We start from the raw sequence: 27266 nt of genomic DNA, 5'->3' as shown, positions 1-27266 counted from the left end.
GGCCTTGAACACCACCAAGGATGGAGCATTCACAACCTCCCTGGGCAACCCATTCCCGTGCCTCACCACCCTCACAGTAAAGAATTTCTTCCTTAGATCCAGTCTAAACTTCCCCTGTTTAAGTTTGAACCCGTTACCCCTTGTCCTGTCACTACAGTCCCTGATGAATAGTCCCTCCCCAGCATCCTTGTAGGCCCCCTTCAGATACTGGAAGGCTGCTATGAGGTCTCCATGCAACCTTCTCTTCTCCAGGATGAACAGCCCCAACTTTCTCAGCCTGTCTCCATACGGGAGGTGCTCCAGTCCCCTGATCATCCTCGTGGGCCTCCTCTGGACTTGTTCCAACAGTTCCATGTCCCTTTTATGATGAGGACACCAGAACTGCACACAATACTCCAAGTGAGGTCTCACGAGAGCAGAGTAGAGGGGCAGGATCACCTCCTTTGACCTGCTGGTCACGCTCCTTTTGATGCAGCCCAAGATACAGTTGGCTTTCTGGGCTGCGAGAGCACACTGCCGGCTCATGTTCCTTTTTCATCGACCAACACCCCCAAGTCCTTCTCCGCAGGGCTGCTCTGAATCTCTTCTCTGCCCAACCTGTAGCTGTGCCTGGGATTGCTCCGACCCAGGTGTAGGATCTTGCACTTGTCATGGTTAAACTTCATCAGGTTGGCATCAGCCCACCTCACAAGCGTGTCGAGGTCCCTCTGGATGGCATCCCTTCCCTCCAGCGTATCAACTGAACCACACAGCTTGGTGTCATCGGCAAACTTGCTGAGGGCGCACTCAATCCCACTGTCCATGTCACCGACAAAGATGTTGAACAAGATCGGTCCCAACACCGATCCCTGAGGGACACCACTCATTACCGGTCTCCAGCCGGACATTGAGCCATTGACCGCAACTCTTTGCGTGCGGCCATCCAGCCAGTTCTTTATCCATCAAGTGGTCCACCCATCAAATTGACGTCTCTCCAATTTAGAGACAAGGATGTCATGTGGGACAGTGTCGAACGCTTTGCACAAGTCCAGGTAGATGACGTCAACTGCTCTGTCCCTGTCCATCAGTTCCGTAGCCCCATCATAGAAGGCCACCAAATTGGTCAGGCAGGATTTCCCCTTAGCGAAGCCATGCTGGCTGTCACCAACCACCTTGTTGTTTTTCACGTGCCTTAGCATGCCTTCCAGGAGAGCCTGCTCCAAGATTTTGCCAGGCACAGAGGTGAGACTGACTGGTCTGTAATTCCCTGGGTCATCCATTTTCCCATTCTTGAAAATGGGGGTTATATTTCCCTTTTTCCAGTCATCGGGAACTTCACCTGACTGCCATGACTTTTCAAATGTGATGGCCAGTGGCTTAGCAACTTCATTCGCCAGCTCCTTCAGGACCCGCGGATGGATTTCGTCAGGCCCCATGGACTTGTGTACGTTCAGGTTCTTAAGATGGTCTCGAACCAGATTCTCTCCTACAGTGGGCCTAGGGTCCTCATTCTCACAGTTCCTGCATTCACCTTCCAAGACTTGGGTGGTGCGGTCAGAGATTTTGCCAGTGAAGACTGAGGCAAAGAAGTCATTAAGAACCTCAGCCTTCTCCAAATCCTGGGTAGCCAGTTCTCCCGATAGCTTCCTGAGAGGGCCCACGTTGTCCCTAGTCTGTCTTTTACTCGCTACATACCTATAGAATCCCTTCCTATTATCCTTAACATCCCTAGCCAAGTTCAATTCTAACTGGGCCCTAGCCTTCCTCACCTGGTCCCTAGCTTCCCGGACAGCATCCCTGTATTCTTCCCAGGCCACCTGTCCCTGCTTCCACCTTTCATAAGCCTCTTTTTTCCCCTCAAAGTTTCCTCAGCACTCCTTATCCATCCAAGGAGGTCTCCTGGCCCTCTTGCTGCACTTCCTTCTAGTTGGGATGCAACACTCCTGAGCTTGGAGCAGGTGATCCTTGAATAACAACCAGCAGTCTTGGGCCCCCCTGCCCTCTAGGGCTATATCCCATGGAACCTTACTAAGCAGGCTCCTGAAGAGGCCAAAGTCTGCTCTCTTGAAGTCCAGGGTAGTGAGCTTGCTGCACGCTCTTCTCACTGTCCCGAGGATCTCGAATTCGACCATCTCGTGGTCACTGCATCCAAGGCTGCCCTGGAGCGTCACATTTCCAACCAGCCCTTCCCTGTTGGTGAGCACGAGGTCAAGCATGGCACCTCTCCTTGTCGGCTCCTCTATTACTTGCAGAAGAAAGTTGTCTTCCACACAATCGAGGAACCTCCTGGATTGCTTGTGCTGGGCCGTACCATCACTCCAACAGATGTCAGGGTGGTTGAAGTCTCCCATAAGAACAAGGGCCTGTGAGCGTGAGGCTGTTCCTATCTGCCTATAGAGCACTTCATCCACAGATTCCTCTTGATCAGGCGGTCTGTAACAGATCCCCACAGTAATGTCCCCCATCGCTGTTCTCCTTTTAACCTTGACCCACAAACTCTCTGTCGACTGCTCACCCGTCCCCAGACAGAGTTCCATACTCTCCAGCCTATCCCTAACATAAATAGCAACTCCCCCTCCCCGCCTGCCAGGCCTGTCTTTTCTATAGAGCCTGTAACCTTCCATTCCAACACTCCAGTCATAGGAGCCATCCCACCATGTTTCTGTGATGCCTATTATATCATACTCCCGTAGACGTGCACACATCTCTAATTCCTCTTGTTTGTTTCCCATGCTACGGGCGTTTGTATAGAGGCATCTGAGCCGAGCTCCAAATGAAGCCGGCTCATTGGCTGGAGCGGCTGGAATATCTCTGCATCGCTCCGAGCATTTATTGTAGGTGCTGGCAACTGACTGGGTGTGATGGGATGAAACGACGCCCCCCTCCCCCAACACATCTAGTTTAAAGAAACCTTGAGCAGCCTGGCAAGCCTCCTACCAGAACCCCTCTTCCTCTTCTTTGTCAGACCAGCTCCACCAGCCCCCAGTAGACCTGGCCTACTAACTAGGGTCCCGTATTCAAAACACCCAAACCCCTGACTATGACACCATCCTTTTAACCATTTATTAACCTGGCCAATCCTCCTAGCTTTTTTAAGGTCCCCCCTGTATCCTGGAGAATTGATGAAAAGACAACCTGAGCTCCAGAGCCGCTAACCACCTCTCCCAGGGCTCTGTAGTCCTTCTTTATGTTCTCCAGGCTACTGCTATCAACATCACTAGCCCCCACATGGATCACCAGAAGTGGGTAATAGTCCGTGGGTCTCACTAGAGCAGGCAGCCTCTCTGCAACATCCCTGATCCGTGCCCCAGGTAGGCAACACAGCTCCCTCGAGACCGGGTCAGGCCGACAGATGAGTGCCTCTGTCCCTTTCAAAGTAGAGTCCCCTACCACTATGACCCGTCTCTTTTTCCTGGCAGCACCAGTAGTGATCTTCTTTACTGGTGCACCAGCTGGTTGTTTCTGGTGCAAGTGCCCTTCCTTCTTAGCCCCCTGCAGAACAGCAAAGCAGTTCTGGGTGGGGACAACAGCTTTAGGAGGAAGCCCCTTGATTTTAATTGTCCTCTTCCTCTTTTTTTTGTTGTTTTTTGTTGTTGCTATTTCCCAGCTTCCTGGGTTGACAGCCTCCTCCACTCCTCCATGAGCTTCAGGGGACGCCTGAGGCCCCTGCACAGTTTGGGCCTGGAGGAGGCAGTCCTGTTTCCTCTCAGCTTCCCTGACATCTTGCAGCCTATTAACAGCATCCCGCAGCTCAGCCACCTGCTGCAGGAGGACCTCCACCAGGGAGCACTGAGTGCAGCCCTGCCCATTCTGCACCATTCCCTCAGGAGACCAGTGCAGGCACTCTCTATACTCTGAGCATTGCACTGCAGCCTCCCCTCTCATCGGCTCTGTCTGGGTGCCTACGCTGCTTAGTATCTTCCCTTGTGTTCTGTTTTACAATGATTTCAGATAAAGTGAATTTCTAAGCTTAACCACGTGTGATATTAATTTTAATTGGCAATCAGATTGAATAAAATCGACAATTTGCTTCACTCAGTATTGCATGCATTTCCAGATCATTATTTTGTTCAGTAGCAAGGCTCACAGTAATGTAGTTTTCCTACTCCTTTTTGCTTTCTAATATGCCCCAAATTACTCAAGTCTCGTAGTAATTGTTGCTTATACTTAAATTGAAGTTTTAATTAAAAGTAACTTGATTAAGCATCTAACCAAAATTCAGAAGTCAGGAAACCCTATCTTAGTTGTCATTGTCTTTGTCTTTGCCCTGAAAGAAATTACAGGGGTTGATCTAAATTTCATTTTACATGTTTGTTTAAAAGGAGTTTATTTGGGTATAGCTTTATTTGGAGTTGAGTAGAGGAAAGCTTGCAGTTTGTGCTGGGGTGACATGTTAAAGCTTTGTGTCAGTGGAATTATGGAAACTGCTTGTGAGCATACTTTCAGCTGGGAAAAAATGCAGAGTAGTAAGAGCTTCCAATGATTTCTCATTAAACAGAACAACTACTTTAAAGTAATGTCTGCATATGGATTTGCACTTGTATAATTTAAACCAGTGTATTAAAATAGCTGCATGCAAAATCTGTAACTTGCAGTTACCATGTGTTGCTCTGAGGAATAAATGCCCAGGAATTGTTGAGTCTTTTGCGGTTCTGTTTTTCCCTTTTTGGCTGAATTCTGTTTGCAGTGAAAAGCATCAGCGAGTACACGGCAATATGGGCCGTTAATCTGAGCCATTTAGGGGTGGGTGGAGGAAACTGAAGAATGGGCATGATGCACATTAGACTCCAGTGGAACTGTGTTCCTGGATTTACTAAGTAAGGTATAATTTATTTAATTCCCCCCCCTCCCCCCCAAGATTTCCAGTAAAGCTCAGTTCCATTTATCTTTAGTTTCCCCAAACCACAGACTTTACAGATTATCTGTGCTTTAGTGACTATTGCTTCAGGTATTTTTGTAATTTGAAGGTACAATTGTAATTTTTTTACTTTTCTTGTCTGTTTATACATTTTAGACTGTGGCTGCACTGCTGAAGCTGTGGATTTACTTCTTTCTCCCCTGATTAAAAAATCTGAAGCTTCTCTGTGTGATTCAGCTTTCTTAAATATATTTAGGCATTCAACCCCTTATTAGTTTTTATGTTTTGATATTAATCTTTTTTGTGTCACGTGTTGATGTCACAGTTTTTTCAGAAATATGCAATGAAACGTTGTGTCTGCATAATCCACATGGGTAGTTTTTTATCAAGACTGTGAGTATTCATGTCATGTTAATAAAAAATAGACCATCTGCCTCCCAGAATTCCTCTACTTAGTAGCTAGTTTAATAGATTACTTTGTCCTTATAGTGGATGTAAAAAGCAGTACAGGATGACCATGCCAATATTTGCATTTTCTGCAGTGTAGCTAAGATGACCATGTTCTGTATGTGCATAACCAGTGAAAATCTGCTCCACTGCTTAACTGCTAAATCCTGTTTTGTGTTCTTGTGTCTGTCCATGTCTTCCTTAACACCACATTAACAGCAAATTCAGACTCAGGTCATAATATCTTTGCAGGAAGAGAGACAACAAAGCATACCAAAATTTACAGTTAATAAGTAATGATATTCTACTTTTTTTTTTAATTCTCCCCTTCTCTGTCCCCCCCCCCCCCCCCCCCCCCCCGCCCCGCTTTAATTGATATTGCAGCTTTGGAATAGAGCACTTCTTCCTTACTGCCTAGCAACAGCTACCCCCCTCTGGCCTTCAGGTTGAAACATCACTGTACTACAATAGCCCATTTGTATTTGCAGTAAGCAATTCAGGTGATTGTACATTAAAGTGTGTTGAATACTAGGGGGCATTTTTCAGCCTTGATTCCAGTTCCTGAACATCTGCATATTGCTGTTGGTTTTGTCTTTTATTTGTGCTTTATTTGCTTCAAAATAGGATTTGAAATTTTAGTTAGATTGTGAGAGGCTGAAAATGAATTAGACCATGTAAGTGTTACACAATGAAACCACCCCCCACCGTTTCTGGGGCAATTTGTGTGGCTTACTTCATTTTCAGATGAAGAAGGCCCAGAAGTCTGGAACAGGCAAGAAAATATGGGTGCGGAGATTGCTTTGCATGGAGCAAATGACACTTTTGGGAGTGCAAGGTGAAAGCAGGGAATGTTGTATTCCAAAAAGTATGAAAGGAGAAGGTGGTGGAGGAGTGGGTAGGGTCCCTTTCCTGGACCCTACTTCTAGAAGAGCCTGCCCTGTGATGCCTACAATTTGCCCTGTACACCCAGGCGTTGTAAGTGCCCCTTGAGGATACCCTGTATGGGACATATGTGGACTTCAAATAGCAACTGGTTTGGATTCTGTGGCACAAAGCTTGTTGAGAGGAGATGAAGTGGGAAGTTCAGCCTTCAAAGTGACAGAATTTTTTGTATGGACCCGAAGTGGACTGAGCAGGTGGTTGCAACAGGGAGAGTGACTGCAAGATGGCTGGACTAAGAGCAAACATGACTTTGGGAGCCAAATTTCATAGCAGCTCCAAATCGAGATTCGTAGAGGCTTAAAACTGAGCGAGCAAATACTTTCAATTTTGCCTACTTTAAAAAGTTTATCAGTGTAGTTTAAATCCTTGTAAAAGTTACTTTTTGAGTCAGAGCCCATTTGGTGTTTTGGGAGAACTCCCTTCAATGAAAATGCACAGCTCTGGCCAGGTTGGATTGCTGACTGCCTACACGGGTGTTTGATAAAGTCTCGTGTGAGGCAGACTTCACAGCAAATCTTGAAGTTTTGCATTGGCTGTTTTTTTGTTGTGTTTGTTTTGGGGGAATGGAGAATCCATCCTTTACAGTGGATTCTCAGCACTTTGAAAATCTGACCTATTTTATACGGTATATGCAGATGTTTTCAGGACCATTCCTTCTTGCAGCAAGTAAGTGATGAAATGAGGAGGCGTCTGAGGTCAACAGTGCTAAAGGACTTAGTAGACTTTCTGGAGAGGTACAGAGGCGAAATCAGAATAAAGACAGCAGAGGAATAATAATATGCCTTTTATGGAGGCAAATAGTGATTGGGTACTAATAATTCATTTTCAGTGCAAGTGGCATATTCAGAGTGTCCATTGTTGGAGCTCAGTTTCAGGAGGAGTGGGGACAGCCTGGAAGAGGGCCAGAAGAGATTGGGGAGGGCAGTTGGAGATTCCAGGAGCAGGAGCTCTGAGGAAATGGATCAAAAGACCAAGGACATTTGGCTTAAGACAAGACTAGATGAGGGAAGACCATAAGAGCAATCACAGAATCACAGAATCCCGAGGGTTGGAAGGGACCTCAAAAGATCATCTAGTCCAACCCCCCTGCAAGAGCAGGGTAACCTAGAGTACATCACACAGGAACTTGTCCAGCTGGGCCTTGAATATCTCCAATGTAGGAGACTCCACAACCCCCCCGGGCAACCTGTTCCAGTGCTCTGTCAGTCTCACAGTAAAAAAAACAATTGCAGAGAGAAAAAGATTAGTCTGTTCTCAACGTCGGTGGTAGAAAGGAGAAAATAAAGTGCGCTCGAATGCAGCAGTGTGTACGGTGATTATTTAGGATGGACAAGGAGTTTCTAAATTTGGAACAGGGCAGGAGAACATCTGTCTGGGATGGCAGTCGGGCGAGCTAAGCCTGTCTTCAACCAAATGATCTCCTTTGGCCTTTTCCCAAGCCTCTTTGCAAGATATTGTGCTTGCTCCTTTCGAGAGAGCTTTCTGTACATCCACAAGCAATTGGATTTGCAGTACAGCATAAATAACTTCAGGACACTGTTTTAGTTATCAGTGTTGATTTCCTTGGTTGTATATTAGAACTGAAGGGTCAGTTCAAAGATGTCAGGATTTTCAGATAAAAACAAATTCAGCTGAAGTGCAGTTCAGTGAGTGAGATGAAAATTATCTGAACTAAGCCGTGTGATATGGCATTCATGATAACATTTTCTGTGCATAAATAAGTAGAAATGATATTCTATCCTTTCTCCTCTTTTTTTTTTTTTAATCTGCACTTTTCATTGTAGCTAATACACCTGACTAAACTTTTAAATATTTTCATAAAACTTCCAAGCTGACATATCAGCTAGAAATCTCTCCAGTTCCATTAGAATTGTACTGGTTATTTAACATACACTGATGTGAAAATGAGGCTGGTAACAGAAAGGTTACATAGCATTGTCTTGTGGCTCTCTCAGGCTTTCCTGTGTATAGGGTTAACTTCTTGAGATTCATGAGATAAAAATGAAGGTTTTACCTCTTTTTAATTTTCAAAATTAAACATTTATTTGGGGATTTATTTAATTCCAAATAATCCTAAATCTTCAAATAATAGCTAGCTTTTCTAAGCATTGCTGACTTTTTAGGATTTTGGGTTAGCATACCCTCTTAATTCTTCATTGCCCTTTGGGAACTGGGATATTATTCAAAAGTTAAATCATACAGTTCAAATAAAGATGTCCAGTGCCATCAGATTAACACCTGGCATTCAATGTAATTGCATTTCAGTTCCCAGTGTGACCTAACGATTGGTAATTGAAAGGAATTCAAGTACTGCCAGCTGGGCAGTATTGAGATTTATTTTTTTTTTATCAGATTTTCTATATAAAAAGCAAGGTTTCAAGGGTTTTTTTGATCAATACCTTTTCTATATAAAAACTGCTGTTCTCATACATGCAGAAGTTCTCTCTTGCTGTAAGTAAACGTAATTGTCTCCAACAGTAAGTGGTACCACTTGGACTTGATTATGCAGCTGGTTGCATTTTATTGAGACACTGACATATTCCCTGTGGTCTGGGAAGAAAAGAAGATAATATCATTGTGAAGTTTTGCTGGGTCAGTGCTCTGCCTGTGAATGCAGAGTTACGTGCAAACACTTTCAAGGTAGGGGATTGCCTTTTTACTGTCCTGCTTCAGCTGTATTGCCATGGGCATCATAACCTGCTGGAAAATGCAGGGCACAGTTGTTTGGAGCCTGGGACCTGGTTCTTTTCTTGCATTAGGAGAAAATAATAGTAAATGCTATTGTTAAACAATTAGACCTATAAACTGAAGAAAATTAGATTCCCTTTGCTGTATTTAAAACAGAAAGCTAAGATACCCGTGTGTGTACAAAACGAAGGCTTAGGTTAAGTCATAGAGAATGCTGTTATCTCTTTAGACATAGGACAAGTTTATTTTAAATACTTTAGATGGAATTGTGCAGAGGCACAGATTGTGATGTTAAACACACACACACAATCCTGTATACTATAGAGGAAACCCTGATTTTGTGACTGAAACTTAGCAACTATGGAAGTTAGTAAGAAAAAGATGGTTGTGATCTTAATGATTTTGAAAGAAAACGGCTTCATTTTGCGGCATCCTCCTGCAAAAGAAGACATCATGTATATACAGAAAGAAGGTTTTTTTACAGGCAGTTCATCTGTTAAACAGTTCACTCTATTAAAAACAGGAAGTGCATGAAGGACTAGATCAGTCCTGTTTGGGGTAAGTATTTGAAAACTGAGAGCTCATTGTTAGGAAGGAGGGAGATTTGCTTGCTTTCCTAAATGCAGACCCTCTCACCTAAACCTTCATGTAACCAAATGGAACAATGAACATGCATGGCAATGGCTTCTCTTGCACTGAAGGATGCAATGTAAAAGATATCTCATCTCCATCTGGAATAGGAGTCCTTCAGATTTTTGAAAGCAGCCCATTTGAGGTTCTGGAGCTGTTGCTCTCCATACGAAGGCTTCTGTGGGTCATTAATGATTCTGAACACAGGTAGCCATTACCATCCTTTAGTTTTTAATGTGTCACCACAGTGGTGGGGGAGAAATGCTTTGCTAACTGAAACCCACAGTCTGATCTCTGTTGCTATGTCTGTCATCGTGTACTGGTCTGCTGCTGAGTGACTTGCTTATCCTAAACATTTTAAAAAGCTTCTGTAGTTTTGTGGGTTTAATTTCTTGAGCATCTGGTTTAATATCAAAGTCAACTGCCTTTCACATTGTTGCCTACATGATGGTAAATTATCAGAAAGCAGTAATTTAACAAGTTACTTCATGACAACAAGCAGCTGATTACACATGCTCATAGTCCATTGCAAATTAACATGTTTGAACAACCTTTACTTTTGGCCAATGCATTTTACTGTACTTTTGTGCTCTGTTGATAAGCCAATTCATTATAAAGTGCTAAATCTAGATTTTTTTTTGCCATCCATTTTCCATACTGCAAATAAATACTGTATTAAGAAGGTCTGTATTTTTGAAAATCTGATGTATTTAAGACAGCTTCTATCAAATTTACAACCCAGATAATATATTTTGCATATATTCAAAGTCTTTTTGGCTGACTTGAAAAGGATCTGAATTAACTAAACAATTCTTAGCCCAGCAATTTCTGGACTGAAACCCTAGTGCATATATGCAACATTTTTTTGGACCTTAGTTGAAGGAATTTTATGACTGGCACATGCAGATGCTGCTGATTCATGGATTCTGAGTGTTCACTACATTGATTTAGAAGACCGTACATAGAAGAATGAAACAAGAACCTTCCTTGTGCTGGGATGCAATTTATACCTACAGTTGCTTCTGAAATTGTGACTTATAGTATAAGGAATTACTGAAAATCAGAGTGAAGGGATTCAGAACTGATATAAACTTACATAATTTTTATATGGTGCACATGTACTGAATTTCTTTTTTGAACGTAATATATTTGCAGGTGGCTTGCTTATTGAGAGATATTTACCTTTCAAAACTTGGGTGTCTTGGATTCATTGAGGTGATGTCTACAAATGTCGGTTGATGATTTGTTAGTGGATCTGGCTATATACTCTGCGTTGTGACAGAGTTTAACTCATTAGATTAACTCATAAATCGTATGACTTCCATCAGTTGCTGCACTTACATACATCAGTAACAGTTTTCAACAGTTTTCATTCTCTGTCAATAAGAAGATATAATTAGTAGTTTTCCATTAATAGACCATTAAAATGTGATGGGCTCTTGAACTATGAGTGAACATGTAGAGCATACTGTTACATTAACACTATTTTAAAATACTGTTATGTTGTTTCTGTGATGCTAGAATAGGGAAGGCATTGCCTTTAACCATAGGTGTTTATTTCCACAATAAAAGATTGAGTAACTTGAAGATTTGCTGTTTATTAAACAAATAGATCTGAAAGAGCCTTTTTTTGTTTGTTTGTTTAGAATGGCATGTTGTTTCTGAGAAGTAAGGTGAACTGAACACGCTCTAAGAAGTCACAGATATTTTAAGGTATAGATTTTTGTTAAAAATACTCAAAGGTTAAAACAGACTAGAAGAGTAGTTAAGAGATTTGGTGTGGTTGCCCTGTTTTTACCCTCTTCTGGGCAATCATTTGCTAGAATCTTATTGGAACTCATATTGGCATTCTGATGTTCTGAAGCATTTGGAAGATTTGGATGCTGGCTAGATGTCAGCATAACTTACATCCAAATCTCTTAGAAAGCTTTGGAAAGCTTATCTATGGCCATTTTATGACTTTGTAATGTTTAGTGTAGAGGAACAATGAATTGCTTGTTTTCCAGTAAACTGGAAGCACAGAGTGAGAGAATCGGTTATTTTTCAGTGCTTTCCACCATCTGCCTTGAATGCAAGTTTGGCTTGTACCTGATGTTGGCAAGTGGGATTTGAGCTCCCCCATTAGTTTTATTAAAAAAAAAAAAAAAAAAAGAAAAAAAAGAAAAATCAGGCATTTGACTGTCTGATGCAGTGGGTAGTAGCAATATGCTTGGTAGTCCTGTAGTGGAAAAAACTATAACACAGCTGATCTTGGAAGCCAGCATGATCTGAGGGTGTTCTTCAATTCTGTGACAAAGAACTTCTCAGGAAAATGAGAGGTTTGGCCTGAAGCTGTTGTGCATGGATTCATACTATGATAGGACAAGGTACTTATGGTCGGGTACCCCTGAGAAAGTCTAATACCCAGGTAGACCTAACTTAGTACAAAAATGGTATGGAGTTTTGTTTAAAAGTACTTTTCTGCCTGCTTCTGATATAATTTTCAACTTCAAATAATTTCAAATTTCAAATAATTTTCATGATATAATTTTCAACTTCTGTCTGCAAGTAATAGAGGAGCCGACAAGGAGAGGTGCTGTGCTTGACCTCATGCTCACCAACAGGGAAGGGCTGGTTAGAAATGTGATGCTCCAAGGCAGCCTTGGATGCAGCGATCACGAGATGTCGAATTCGAGATCCTCGGGACAGTGAGAAGAGCGTGCAGCAAGCTCACTACCCTGGACTTCAAGAGAGCAAACTTTGGCCTCTTCAGGAACCTGCTTAGTAAGGTTCCATGGGATACAGCCCTAGAGGGCAGGGGGGCCCAAGACTGCTGGTTGTTATTCAAGGATCACCTGCTCCAAGCTCAGGAGTGTTGCATCCCAACTAGAAGGAAGTGCAGCAGGAGGGCCGGGAGACTTCCTTGGATGGATAAGGAGCTGCTCAGGAAAATTCAAAGGAAAAAAGAGGCTTATAGAAGGTGGAAGTGGGGACAGGTGGCCTGGGAAGAATACAGGGATGCTGTCTGGGAAGCTAGGGACCAGGTGAGGAAGGCTAAGGCCCAGATAGAATTAAACTTGGCTAGGGATGTTAAAGATAACAGGAAGGGATTCTGTAGGTACATTGGAAATAAAAGACAGACTAGGGACAACGTAGTCCCCCTCCGGAAGATATCAGGAGAACTGGCTACCCAGGATTTGGAGAAGGCTGAGGTTCTTAATGACTTCTTTGCCTCGGTCTTCACTGGCAAGTGCTCTGACCGCACCACCCAAGTCTTGGAAGGCAGATGCAGGGGCTGTGAGAATGAAGATCCTATGCCCACTGTAGGAGAGGATCTGGTTCAAGACCATCTTAAAAACCTAAACATACACAAGTCCATGGGACCTGATGGAATCCATCCGCGGGTCCTGAAGGAGCTGGCGAATGAAGTTGCTAAGCCACTGGCCATCATATTTGAAAAGTCATGGCAGTCAGGTGAAGTTCCCGATGACTGGAAAAAGGGAAATATAACCCCCATTTTCAAGAAGGGGAAAATGGATGACCTGAGGAATTACAGACCTGTCAGTCTCACAGTCAGTGCCTGGCAAAATCTTGGAGCAGATTCTCCTGAAGACATGCTGAGGCACATGAAAAACAAGGAGGTGGTTGGTGACAGCCAGCATGGCTTCGCTAAGGGGAAATCCTGCCTGACCAATTTGGTGGCCTTTTGTGATGGGGCTACAGAACTGATGGACAGGGGTAGAGCAGTTGACGTCATCTACCTGGACTTGTGCAAAGCCTTTGACACTTTCCCACATGACATCCTTGTCTCTAAATTGGAGAGACATCAATTTGATGGGTGGTCCACTTGGTGGATAAAGAACTGGCTGGATGGCTGCACGCAAAGAGTTGTGGTCAATGGCTCGATGTCCAGCTGGAGACCGGTAATGAGTGGTGTCCCTCAGGGATCGGTGTTGGGACCGGTCTTGTTCAACATCTTTGTCGGTGACATGGACAGTGGGATTGAGTGCACCCTCAGCAAGTTTGCTGATGACACCAAGCTGTGTGGTTCAGTTGATACGCCGGAGGGAAGGGATGCCCTCCAGAGGGACCTCAGCACGCTTGTGAGGTGGGCTGATGCCAACCTGATGAAGTTTAACCATGCCAAGTGCAAGATCCTACACCTGGGTCGGAGCAATCCCAGGCACAGCTACAGGTTGGGCAGAGAAGAGATTCAGAGCAGCCCTGCAGAGAAGGACTTGGGGGTGTTGGTCGATGAAAAATGAACATGAACTGGCTTCAGTGTGCGCTCACAGCCCAGAAAACCAACCGTATCCTGGGCTGCATCAAAAGGAACATGACCAGGAGGTCGAAGGAGGTGATCCTGCCCCTCTACTCTGCTCTCGTGAGACCTCACTTGGAGTATTGTGTGCAGTTCTGGTGTCCTCAACATAAAAAGGACATGGAACTGTTGGAACAAGTCCAGAGGAGGGCCACGAGGATGATCAGGGGACTGGAGCACCTCCCATATGAAGACAGGCTGAGATGGTTGGGGCTGTTCAGCTTTGAGAAGAGAAGGCTGTGTGGAGACCTCATACCAGCCTTCCAGTATCTGAAGGGGGGCTATAGGGATGTTGGGGAGGGACTCTTCATTAGGGACTGCAGTGACAGGACAAGGGGTAACGTTTTCAAACTTAAAACAGGGGAAGTTTAGATTGGATACAAGGAGGAAATTCTTTACTGTGAGGGTGGTGAGACACTGGAATGGTTTCCCAGGGAAGTTTTGAATGCTCTATCCCTGACAGTGTTCAAGACCAGGTTGGACAGAGCCTTGGGTGGCATGGTTTAGTGTGGGGTGTCCCTGCCCCTGGCAGGGGGGTTGGAACTAGATGATCTTAAGGTCCTTTCCAACCCTAACTATTCTATGATTCTATAATTCTATAATTTTCAAAATAGATCTTCATGTTCCTTTTAACTGAAATATCCAAAAGCTACAATATGCATGTTTGAAAAAAAAAACAAAACTTCAAAAGCATTTTTCTGCTGGGGAGCTACACAACCAAATCTAGAGCTGACATTCTATTATCTGCAGTTATTTATTTTTTTATGGTTTCATGTTTTACATTTATTCTGGGTCTCTGAAAAGTCAAAGCTGTCATAAATCATAGTCCTTTGTGTTAATAGCATGATATCTATTGTAGGCACTATGTAGCATTTTTAAAATATGCAGGTGCAGATTTGTATATGTTCCATTTGATAGCAGTAGTTAATGACAAGTTGTTACCCAAGAATGAGTAGGGCTTTAGCTTTTCCATCATCAGGACAGACCATGAATTCATCTCTGTGTTCCGATGAGCCGTGTATAAGTTCTGGGTTTAGCGGTAGCAGTCATTTTTTCTCCTTTTTAGTAGCTGGTGCAGTGCTATGTTTTTGACTTTCGGTCAGGGAACAGAGATGATAACACCGATGTTTGGTCTGACCAAGGAGTTTGTGAGTCTCATGCTCTGCCAGGGAGGAGGAGAAGCCGGGAGGAAGCAGGGACAGGACACCTGACCCAAACTAGCGAAAGAGTATAGCATGTCATGCCCGGGATGTAACTGGGAGTTTCCCAGAAGGCCACGCTGTGCTCGGTTGGGCTCGTTTCGGTGGGTGGTATCGTATTCTCTTTTCTTGTTATTTCCCTTATCATTATTATTATTGGTGGCAGCAGTAGTGATTTGTGTTATACCTTAGTTACTGGACTGTTCTTATCTCGACCCGTGGGAGTTACATTCTTTTGATTCTCCTCCCCATCCCTTGGGGTGGGGGGTGGGGGGAGTAGAAACTGCGTGGCTGACTTGCCGACAGGGCTTAAGCCACGACATTCTGTCAGGAAGAACTGAATGACAGCATAGGGCTGGTAAAAAGCCTTGCTTCCCATGAGGGGTTCATCTCCAGTGGAGAGGATGCTGTAGGTGATGAGCCTGGCTGGCCAAAACCCAGGCAAACACAAGCAGCAGCATCATGTCACATAGTGTCTGACCCATATTTAGTGTACAAATCTTATGTTTGACCAGAGCTTTCCATTGCTTTCATGCTGTAAATCAGCATTATTTTTTGTTCATGATTTATGAAGTATATCTGCATAAACTTACCTGTTAGTTTTAGCCTTTGCCATGGTCATTGTGTGGCAAGAACGAACCCAGTACCAGATTTCTTGTAACCCATGACTGCTAGAAAATTAATGTTAGTATCTGTGCTAAAACTATGCCCAGAATGCGTAGATAGTGATGGCAGATGTTACAAAGGACAAGTCGCAGATCTGCTCTCTGAAGCAGCTGCTGGAGGCCTGGCAATGAACCCTCAAGAGCCTGAAGTGGTTCTGGTTCCTGTCTTGCACTAAGATGCGTGTAGACAACTGTTTACACCTTGAGAGTTTCTTTTGCATATTCCAACCTCACCTTCATCCTCTCTTGGAGTTTGTTGGGGTTTTTTGGGGTGGTTGGTTTGTTTGTTTGGGGGTTTTTTAGATTTATTTTATTATCAGCAGGTTTGTGGCAGTCAGCTCAAACCAGGGAAATCCAACCAGGCAGCTGATGGCCCTAATTAACAGGAACATGTAATTAAAATTTAAGCAGATGTGGCTTGGGCAGGTGGTGTTTCCTGAATGCAGTTTGCTGTGTGTACATGCTATGTGTGATAAATACAAATAAACACTCTAGCTGCAACTGCAAAAAATACTTGTGCATATGCTGAGCAGTTGGTCTGTGCAAGTGTTCTGTACTTGCCCAGGACTGTGGAAACTACCACATTTCAGCTCTTAATGGGCTGAAACCAGTTCTGAAAACCTGAACATATGTAAACATTTTAAAACTTGGCCTGGACAAAGTTTGCGGGTAGGAAAAAAGACATATGCATGAAAGTCTATAAATACAATAACCCCGTATGATGTGTTTCTTGCTTTCTTTTTTGATTATCTGCTACCGGCTACTGTTGGAAACATGCAAGATAACACTTTGATCTGATGTAGCTTGCAGCTTCCTAAATTTGAAAACAAATACTCCACTGAAAAATCTGCCCCAAACAAACCACACTTGAAGTTCTTCATGTTTGAGGGAAAACTCTGTCCCTTTAGATTTTTAAGATTAAATCTGTAGAATCCTACTACAGTTTTAGATCTGGTTTGGGGTCAGTCGTAGCAGTGTAATAGGGTTGCCTGATAAGGAATTTTGTCATACCGTTAAATTATCTGATTTTTTTTATTGTTAGTGACCTATTGTAATTTTTCAGTGTCCCTTGTGTGTTTTTTGCAGTGTCCCAATATATCACCAGCACTGAGCAGCTGACTTATTGCAAGCCTTCTTCTCTTCTTTAGCAAGCTGTGTGGAAAGAAGTGCTGTTCTAGCAGATGACTTTCCATTAAGCTGTGATGGCTCCATGTTCCCCATGGTTACCAATTTGAAAATGAAAATTGCTTTATTTTGTGTGTATGCCCATATGTTCATTTATCTTTTATAATCAACTGTTAAGATATTGGTCTTCTCAAGCTGCAGAGGCTATAGAAAACCTGGCTTTATTACAGTAATATCTTTGTCTTATTTCAGATCATTTTCCTAGTTTTAGAACTTTAAACCTTCAACAGTCATGATCTGCTGCTCTTTGCTGGCCAGGGCATTCAGGCAGTAAAATAGATTTCTTGTTTACACAGGAAATCTAAGAAAGTGTCTTCATAAATATTTTCTTGATCTTGTCATCGTATCAATGTAGGGAAAATTTACCTGTGAAGCAGGGTATGCTTTTTGAGTTTTAACTGCCATTTTTTTCCTGGTTTTATTTTTTCAGTTCAGGAACCATCTTATTTGAGATGGAGCAGAATACTCATGAAGCAAATTTATGTCCTGTTCTAATGTACATTAGTTCAATATCTGATCTGTATTAGAAGGTAAAGGCCGGTAACTTGTGGAAATCTTTTTGGGAGTATCCAGTAAAAGCACAGTATTGTCCAGACTGTTTCTGTTATATTAACGTTGATTCTAAATTGATCAAATCTTAAGTCTGTGGTGGTTCTATTTCAATAAATAATGTAGATTTACAGCAACTAGGATGTGCCAATTATCTTTGTGGTTATTCCTGTTGACTGAACCTGAACTAAATAAAGTATCTCTTTAATACAAGGGAATCAAAAATTTGGCTGGCATTATTGAAGACAGTATTGTAGATGGAAATTGGCAATAGCATTGCTATTGGTTTCTACTGAGTATGCAGCCGCTTGCAAAAGAGAGAAACATAATCATTTCAAGGGTCTGTTTCTTTTCACTGCTTAAATCTTACTACTATGACTCTCAGTGCCCTGGAAGTTTTAGGAAGCAAGTTAATTCCCAGTTTGCAGAGAAGGACTATGAAATGCATGTGAATTTTTCATATTTTTTCCAGGACAAACTGCCAAACTTTACAGTTTTCTGAATTTGGTTGGGTTTAGGAAATGCTATTTTTACATATTATACTTAGTATCCAATTAGTATATAATAAAAATGAATTTAATTATCTCAGACTTTAAATTCATGCAATCAGCAGAACTATATCAAAGGAAAGTGGTTGTAAGAAATCTAAAAAAAAAAAAAAAAAACAAACCAAAAACCAAACCCGAAACCCCACAAATATCTTTAAGATGGTGTTCATAAAATTTGTCCAAGTAGTCTAATATGTGCTGATTTATGTAATATTATGTGTGCTTATAATTTGCAATTTGATTTTAACATTCTATAAAGACATTATGGAGTAAATAGTAAATGTGCTCATTAACTCAATCAGATATGTTGTCACAAAAGTTTCAAAGACATGCTTATTTAATTCTGAAGTGGAAAGTAACTTCTGTTAGTTAAAGGAGCAATTTGCTTCTTGTGTCTTCTTCTTTTAATGCTTAATTCTTTTTATTGAAATTGAATACTTCATGTTGCAATGACCATAATGTTGTTGGCCTGGAATAAGTTTCTTCAGCTATTTATTCTATTAATATTTCTATTACCTGAGGGAAATGCAGATATTATGTTAATGATTATGTTAATAAAAACTTTCTGTATTTCTGCAGTGCCCAAGTTTATGTCATTACATTAGGAGGCACAGGAGAGGAAATCGGAAACTTGTAATATACTACAGATTGAATTAACTTGTCTGTTTTGTATAGACTGCTTAAAGGCTTATTTTAGATAATTTTAAAAGATTAATTCTGCAGTAGTATAATTCTTCCTGACAGGATCTCTGAAGTCTTCAGCATAAGTCCAGCGTTCTTACAATGTTTTTGAGCTTTCTATGTGAATAATCCTGCTCTTGCAGTGCAGCCTAGCATACAGCATGCTTCTTTTAAACAGATACATTTTTTTTTTTGTATTTTTAAAATCCTATGGCTGTTGGAATAATTATTTTACCCATATAATGTGATGATGGGCATTAGACATTTGAATGTAGTAAACTACTTTTTGAGCCGTTTCTCGGCTACAATGGGTGTTGTTCTCTTTGTGCCTTTTTAAGGTTTTGATTTTATCTAGGCAGTAAATACTCACTTTTTGAAAGATCTGTTGAACCAGAAGGTAGTTTCGTTGGGGTGGAGAAGGGAGTCTTTGTGCTTGCTTTCTGTCATAAGCTTTCCTTTGTGGAGATCACCCTGTAGTTAGTGCAGACCCTGATGGAAGCGGTGCCGGTACCTTTAGCTGAGACCATACTGCTTGCAGCATTTCAGCTGGGTTCTGAGTTGCATGGGTGTGCCTGTAAAGCACTTTGTGGGATTCTCAAAAAGCCTGTCACTTGTAATAATGTTGGGGTTTTTTTAAAGATCATTTTATTCAACCATCACTTTTGATGGTTGTGCAAGACAGCCAAGGTATTTTATAAGGTTCTATTAAGGACTCTAAAGCATCTAGATGTAATTGACATTTTAGTGAAGAGAAGGTTGTGAGCAAGAGTTTCAGGCAGTATCAGTGTTTTTTTTTTTTCACTTGGAAATCGATACTTCTGTCATCTTTAGTCTTATTTCTGAGTCCTGAGAGCCCTGCTTGCCTAGGTAAGTAGGGAGAGTCTTTAGCTGTCCCCTCAGCATGTCTATCCTCTAAATTTATCTTTAAAGTAATCTCTACATCTTGTATCTTTTGGCATTCCCTGGGCAGTAGTGTGGTCCTTCAATGCAGTCACTGCTTTTATTGTATGGCCCATCTGGTAGCAGGTGTTAAACAGTGGTACAAACCCAGTGCTACGAGCCCAGGCAAACCCATCTGAAGTCTCAGTGGGGCTATCTGATAGAGACTGCCAAAATAATTTCCAGACTCATTTCATACACTTGCCAGGCTGCTGGCTCAGGTAATCCTTCAGTGCAGGAAGGAAATCTGAGGAAAACTTCGTGACAGCAGAGTATTTTGGGGAACAGTTCCATTCTGTTTAGCAAATTTGCTTTACTCAATGAATTTAAGCCAAACATATAATTGCAATTAATATTCAGCAACATGCCCTCCCTGGAGTCCCTGAAATGCTACTTCAGATAAGTGCTACTTCAGTGTTCGTTATATTCAGTGCTTGGTTAAACTGATGCTGTACCAGAAACTTGATCAGCACCGGAGAGATCAATTTTGAAATAATTACTGTGATAATTTCTGTAGGAGTCTTTGTTTCAATTAGTTATGTTTTCTATAAATGTTTTTCTTATTTTATTTCACAAAAAGCTGTTGCTTTTGTGTCATAGTTGGTAAGAAATTATTTGCAAATATGAAGGGTGATTTCCCTCCCCACCCCCCCATATTTGGTGGTACATCATTAATAAAATTATGGACTGATGCATATTAAGGTACAAGTGTCTTGGTGGGAAATAAATTGAAACAGTGTTTACTTATGTGTTTTTTCCAGAGATCTGTTACAGTTCCCTAGAGAAGATGATATAGACATCGCAATGAAAATTCTGGTTCAGTGGCGTTCCCAAGGTCTTGAGGATGTCCGGCTGGTAAATTACTCTGTTTTGCTTGACCTACCGGGCTCTTCTTCAAACACAGTAACTCTGAAAAACAGCGGTGAATGCTTTTATCCTAGTGGACAACAGTGCAACAGAGAGACCAAAACACTTCATAGCCAAGACCTCCTGTACTCGTATGCAGCTTACTCTGCCAAAGGAACTCTTGAGGTAATATAACCATTTGTCTCTGTCATTTGTGGTGAAATAGAGTTAGAAAACATCAGCTTTTGTTGAACTTGGTTGGAAGTACATGTGGTGAAATGCCCAGCCTTAAATTATCATATTTAGGTAAAATATGATGAGGCCAATCTCAATTCGAACTTGAAAAGTAGCCAGACCCAAACCCATAATATGACATATAGGGGATTTTGTTGTTGTTGTTGATTTTATTTATTTTTATTTTTATATTTTTTAAGTATCTGACTTTATGAATGGGCATCTTTTGCTTGGGTGTAAAAATCTGAAAACTATGTCTAGAGCTACATTTTATCTCTGTTGACGTATAAGTGCTACTGGTTTGAGGGATGCCTGTAGGAAGAGTAAGATGAGGTTTTCTGCTGTGAGACCATGGGAGTACTGGGCTTATACTTCGAGCTCCTGAGTTATGGTTGTGGATCTCACATGCTTACTTCTGTGGCAGTTCAGTTGACACATCTGCTCTGTTTCCTCTTGAAAACCACGATTTGTAATTTTATCTCACTTTAGCTTTTGTTAGGAAGTTTTGTCAGCGGAAAGATCTGCCTATTGGGATTTGTTACTTGCCGAGTGAAATAAGATCTTGGATTATCTTGTTTTATCCTGTTCACTGTCTTCACTAGCTGCCTTCATATATTTGCTATCCAAATATATTGGAGATACACAAAGGGGTCATTGTTTCTGTTTACTTTCCTAGCTGAGATAATATGAATCTCAATAAATATTTCTGAAATATTAAAGTTGCAATTTCACTGCTAACCATATTGCTAGTTTCTTTCTCCTTTGTAAAAAAGTATTTTATGTTATTCCAGTGATGGAGGAGTTTTTCCATCTGTGTTTCTTTATTGTTTAGAACATATGTTTTGAATGACTTAGAACACTAATAGACTATATAGGAACAAATTGTGAATAGCTTTGCATTTGGAGAATGCCTCTTCCAAAATACCTTTATATTTTGTGAATATTTTAATATTTGTAACATATCAGTTACTGAATATCTAAAATGTAACTGTTGTGTATTTGCCTTTTGTTTGTAAAAGTTTATTGATAACAAGTAATGCACTGTGAAAATCCTTTAATGAGTCAAAATGGGTTAAGTTGCATGTTGCTCACTAATCGTTTTATGGACTATTAACATAATTCTGAATTTTTAGCTGTAGGAAATATGAGGGCTGGTAGAAAGGCTGATCCTTAAGCTTCCCATCCTGAAGTTCAAAAGCTTCAGCTTCCCTTTCTTAGGAGCACTGAAGCTTTTTGGTCCAAGGGTTTTATCCTGAGAGGATAAGGAATGGAGTTCTTGTTCTCTTCTGGGAGAATGTCTCTTGTTTTTGTCTCTCTTACATGCCCACTTTTCGCATTGAGTCTCATGGTTGTTATCTCCATGCAGCCTCTGTTCTGGGGCTTTGTCAACCCAACAACTTCATGCTTGTTGTTAAGAAGTGAAATGAAGCAGGCAGGGGCAGGTCTTAACCTGCATGATGTATGCTTTAACTTTTCCATGGGCAAGTAAAAAGTACTAATGAATAGGTTTGGCTTCTCACATTTATCACTTAGAAACTCGATATGTAATATTGATTTCTCACTGTAAGTTTGTAAGAGGATTTGTAATGAGGTGAAAGTACAGTTGTGGCCTTTGAATTTTTTTTTTTTTTTCATGAAAATCAAAGTGTTGCTAACAGATTAATCAGATTAAAGGAAACCCAGTGTTCTCAGAAAAAAATCATGTACTACTTTCAGTTATATTTCAGGGCAGTTTTCTCTGAGTTCTGCAGAAATGAGGACCACACATACTGCATTGTACTAACTGGGGTTGGACCTTCGCTTTGGCGAAACTTAGAGCTTGTGTTTGAGCCAAAGAATGACTGTGCACAATTTTACAGTCAGATCTTTGAGTTACCTGGCACCCTCAAAAAACTTCAGATCTTTTATTCTTCAAATGTCTTCCCCAAGTGTCCTTACATCTAGAGTTTTGCCTAAAAGGGAAATTTCCCTATTGATTTAGGCTACAGATAAGTTGATAGTGTTCTAACCTTCCAGACTTTCAATCCTACACAGTAATTTCTACTATTTAAACTAATGGAAGTAAGAAAACTTTAAATGAGAAGTAGCAGGCTGTGGCTGTTGCTGGGATCAGCCATCAGAAGGTGACTTGATTGCTTGCAGTGAAACTACAAGTTGCATATTTTGAATATCTTGTAGTGGATTGTGATTGCAAATCATGAGAGTTTTCCTGTGAAAAGATATTCTTGTAACAGCTACTCATAATCTGAATAATTTTCTTTCAAATGTGACACATCATTAGTAGGAAATTTCTATTGTGTCACATAATCAGGTTGAATTGCTAATACTACTTTGATGCTGCTGCTACTTCATTGTATCTCATTTGTATATTTGGTTTGCTAGAAGTTCAAACAAATAAAACCATTAAGTTACTACAGTCCGGCTAACAGCAAAGCTACAGCTCTACTTTCATGTTGACAAGATTATTTGTAGAATAGCAGGAATCATTTTCTTTGACCACCTGTCATGTCCATTCATCATATGGCCATTGTAGGTGAGCCATCCAATTTGTGCTCTCTGGTAGCAGTCTAAACAGCATTTGTGGATAAAAATGTGAGCATTTGTGATCTGAAATCTACTTGAAAAACCTACTTAGTGCCATTGTGATGGATAGTACCCTTTACTACTATTCTATATTTCATTGAGCCCTGAAAAGGTGACACTGTTTACCCATCACGGTGACAGGCAGGGCAGCCTACGGCTCTGGAGAGGGCTGTCGAGTTGGTTTTGAAATAGGTATTGCAACAGTTATGTAAATAATGTATCACAGACTAGGTCAGTCTAAGAAAAGAATGACACATGAAATATATTTTGATTAGAACTAAAATATCAACCACCTTTTATGGAGTTTAAACCTTTTGTCTGCTTGATGAAAACAGGAAAGCCACACAGGCCAACAGAATACCTCTATAAAGGAAAATTACATTGCATCAAATTTATGCATTAAAGCAAAGTGTGTTGGCAAACAGTATCTAGGCAGTCTCCAAATGTGTAGTGTGGTGAATCCAAATGTGCTGCTCCCTGACGTCACAGTGCACAGTGATCTTAGAGCTGTGGCTGCATGTGCTTTCACCAGCAAAGCAGTGCGGGGATGAGCTGAGGAACCATTGGTGTGAGCCGAGGAGAGGCGTGTGTGTGTGTGAACCTTCAGAGATCCAGCATCCTCCTATCAGTACCACACTGGTAAGTAGTGTCAGCGTGGGTGCGTATTGTAGCCTGTCTGTTAACCTACAGAGCAGTGATCCCTGGAGTGCAGTGAAGTGTGAGTAAGGATGCATCTTGCCTGCTGCAAGGTGCGCAGGTCATCCAGGCAGTTGGTTTAAAGCAGGCCCATGGAGTATAGTGGACTTCAGGAAGGAACAGGTATTGCAGTGTTCGTCTGCTCTGTTCCCTTTTCCTTTAGCAACCGTAAAGAGAAAATCTTGGCAGCTGCAATGGTGTGTTGAAACAACATTCAAGGACAGACTAATTAAAGCAAAATGAATATTGTTTGCTTTGTATTCCCTGATTATCTGAAATTATGTTTATGTGATCTGGATTTTTCCTCACCTTCTTTTTACCTTAAATTTATTCACTCTTTGCTTTATGGAAGTGTTAAGGAGCTTTTGGCAATCCTAACTCTGCTTAATACTTTAAACAGAGATCCTTAGCAGCCCCTTCTATACAACATTGTCTCATGCTATGCTACACTCCTCTGCCTCTTCAGGAATGACTGGCTGCTGAATGCACCAAATCCCTATAGGTGACTTTGCTGGTCCTGTGTCCTTCCTCTTTTTCATCAAGGACACTCTTAGCAATCCCAGCAAAACATCACTTTTCTTTCCTGGACCTCAAACACTGAAAGGACTGTGTTGGGTAGGAACAAGGAGAGAGTGCAAGAAAAGTTAAAGTATCAGCAATATTCTTGAAATGGGAATGCATGTGCAGGCAGGGTTTTGACAGAAGTAAATCAGGCCCATCTTCAAGACATTTCTTCCAACACCTGTTTCCTTGTTCTTTGTCCCCTGCTGTCCCTGTTCCCTGACTGCCTGAACTCCTCTGTTACATCACCTCACTTCCCTGCTGTCATCCATGTTCCCTCACTGATTTTACCCATTTCTCTCTTTGAAGTGTCTGCTGATTTTGGGCATTAATTCTCCCACCTGAGCCAGTGATATCTTTGATTAGTTTTGGAGGGGCTGTAGGGAGCAAACAAGCAAGAACGCCAACTGTTTGCCTCTATCTACAATATGCAGAAGGGATTCTGTGCATCTGTTGATAGCATATCAGCCTGCTCCGGTTCATTTGTTTTGGTGACATTTTCTCAGCTTACTGAGAACCCACCACAGAGATTAATGCAACCTAAAGCAATACAAGAAGTACAAACCCATCTGTTAAGCTCACTTGCTGATCTTCCCACCATTCTTCAAACTTGGCAAGACGGGAATAAGGGAAGCAGGACTTGCTTTCTGTCAGATCTTCTTTCACAAGGAGGAGGGCTTGCTCACTTCTTATCAGATATCCCATTTTCTTGTGGCTGTGCTTAGATGTCTCCTTTCTCCCTATTCATCCTTCCCAGATCCTTCGCTGTGCAGGAAAATGGGAGTCTTCCTCTCCTCTCCTGCCTGTTCCACTTATCTTTTGCACTCATGCATACTCCCCATTTGCATGCCTTATAGTCCCCTTCCCTCTCTGCTAGGTTTTTACAGCACTGCAGCAGTGTTACCTTGTAGTACTTGAAGCTTTCTGTATTTCTAGCTGTGCACCAAATGATGAGTTCCTCTGAAGGGACAATATATCAGGAAGTCCTTGACCCAATGGCTTTCTTTCATTTGATTTGGTTTCATTGTACTGGAAATGTGATTAGTGCACCCATATTATCTTTTATGTTTCCTCTAGCTAAGCAGTGATAATTTCCTTAACAATATTTCTGAATTAAGATTGGTGTTAGCAGGTTGGTTTTTGAAAATTTTTAAGTCTTCCTAGGTTATTTTTATCCCCAGGCAAAATTTCCAAATGCACCTTCTGTAGCTTCCTTACTTGCACATCTTGAATTCCAAAGACAGAGAGTGCATATAATTTAGATTATATAATATAGTGCATGTAATTTAGATTAAATAACACAGCATCTCACTCTAAGTCTTTCAGTCATTTTTGGTGGCACGTTGGTGCGAAATATCAAGCTAGAGGGAATATTGAGGCGTGTGCATTTAATTCTTTTAAGCATGCCAATTTAGTTTATTATTATTTTTATTAACATCTTCTAAAATGTCGTCTCTGAAGAGACGTCTACTAGCTAAAATAAATCCCTAGCAACTGATGTCGGTTTGCAGATGGTTAGGGCTACAGGCTGAATAACACATACAAATGAGAAAAATCATAATTTTTTTGTAATATTTAGATGTTTTAAAAGAGGTTTATTTATCTTTTGTTTATAGAAGAGTTTCTCAAAAACCTCTTCCACAAATAATCATAATTTTGACCACTGTTCTGCATGCCAGGTAGGTACAGCATATTTTCAAGATGTTCTCACTAAGAATATGGGGTTTAGAATAGACTTGACCTTTAAACAGAAAACAACATTTAACATTAACTGCAGCATAGCTGCCACTCCATTATAATTACATATAGAAAGCTGTGAAATGCAATGTGAAGGTTATGTAATTTAAAATTGCAGTCAAGACTACAAAAATGATCATTGAAGAGATGTCCTGGAGAACATCCTGTCAGTTTTCTGGCATATATCACATAAACATTAATAAATAAAGTTGTACAGTTCCCTAAAAATAATAGGAGTTCATCATGCACAAAAGGCTGGTTAATATTGCTGCAAGATTTTTGTATCATTGAAGGGCAAGGTTTCAAAATGCAAATGGTTACTGTGGCAAAACCTTTTGGTGTTTTGTAATTGAGAATCCATACCGATGTTTTACTAATGGAGTATTAGTAATAACATTTTAGTAATAATGAAAATGACTGCTATTGCTGAACCCAGAACACTGACATACTGCACTTGGTTATTTTTGAAAAGAAAGAAAAGTCTAAATCATGGTGGTTTCTCATTTCTCATTTCTCATCAGTTGGCAGTTGAAAAGAATCAGGAGCAACTATTTTAATCTTTGATTCATTGTCAGAAATCTTATCAGTAGAAGCCTTAGCAATGTATTTTATCTTATGAGTTATCTCCACCTACCAACCAAGTTATCTCCAACTTTTACAGTCAATACTGGTAAACATTTTGTCAAAATCATAAAAATGTATTTTTCTAGTGTAATAATATCAGCTGATTGAATGCTTTGCTTATGGGACTCTGCTTTTTTTGGGCTTTTTCCCTTAAGAAGTCATAAGATTTCCTCTCTCTCTGTTAGGACATGGTGAGATGAAGTCCAAATACAACCTCCCAAGGTGACCACTTGAACAAGTGAAAGAAGTTCTTACCAAAAACCAAAACACCCCCACCCCCCAAAAAAAGAAAAACAAACCAACAACCACAACAAAACCCCATAAAAACCCAACATTCATGACAGGTTTTAAATGTAATCTAAACTAGTTGAGGAT

General features: G+C 41.1%; 1 protein-coding gene across 1 annotated transcript in view; it reads left to right on the top strand.

The window, feature by feature from the left end:
• NAALADL2 (N-acetylated alpha-linked acidic dipeptidase like 2) overlaps positions 1–27266 on the top strand; it is a gene marked incomplete at its 3' end in the record, with an annotated part of 390135 nt that overhangs the window by 134781 nt on the left and 228088 nt on the right. Inside the window, exon 3 of the mRNA XM_080624368.1 lies at positions 20372–20642. Within this exon, the coding sequence (XP_080480494.1) occupies positions 20372–20642 (271 nt within the window). The remainder of the gene's footprint in view (positions 1–20371; positions 20643–27266) is intronic.

This window comes from Psittacula echo, assembly GCF_963264785.1.
Source record: "Psittacula echo genome assembly, chromosome: 7".
NCBI lineage: Eukaryota > Metazoa > Chordata > Aves > Psittaciformes > Psittacidae > Psittacula > Psittacula echo.
Note: the sequence above shows the minus strand (reverse complement) of the source record. Positions and strands in the feature narration are given on the sequence as shown.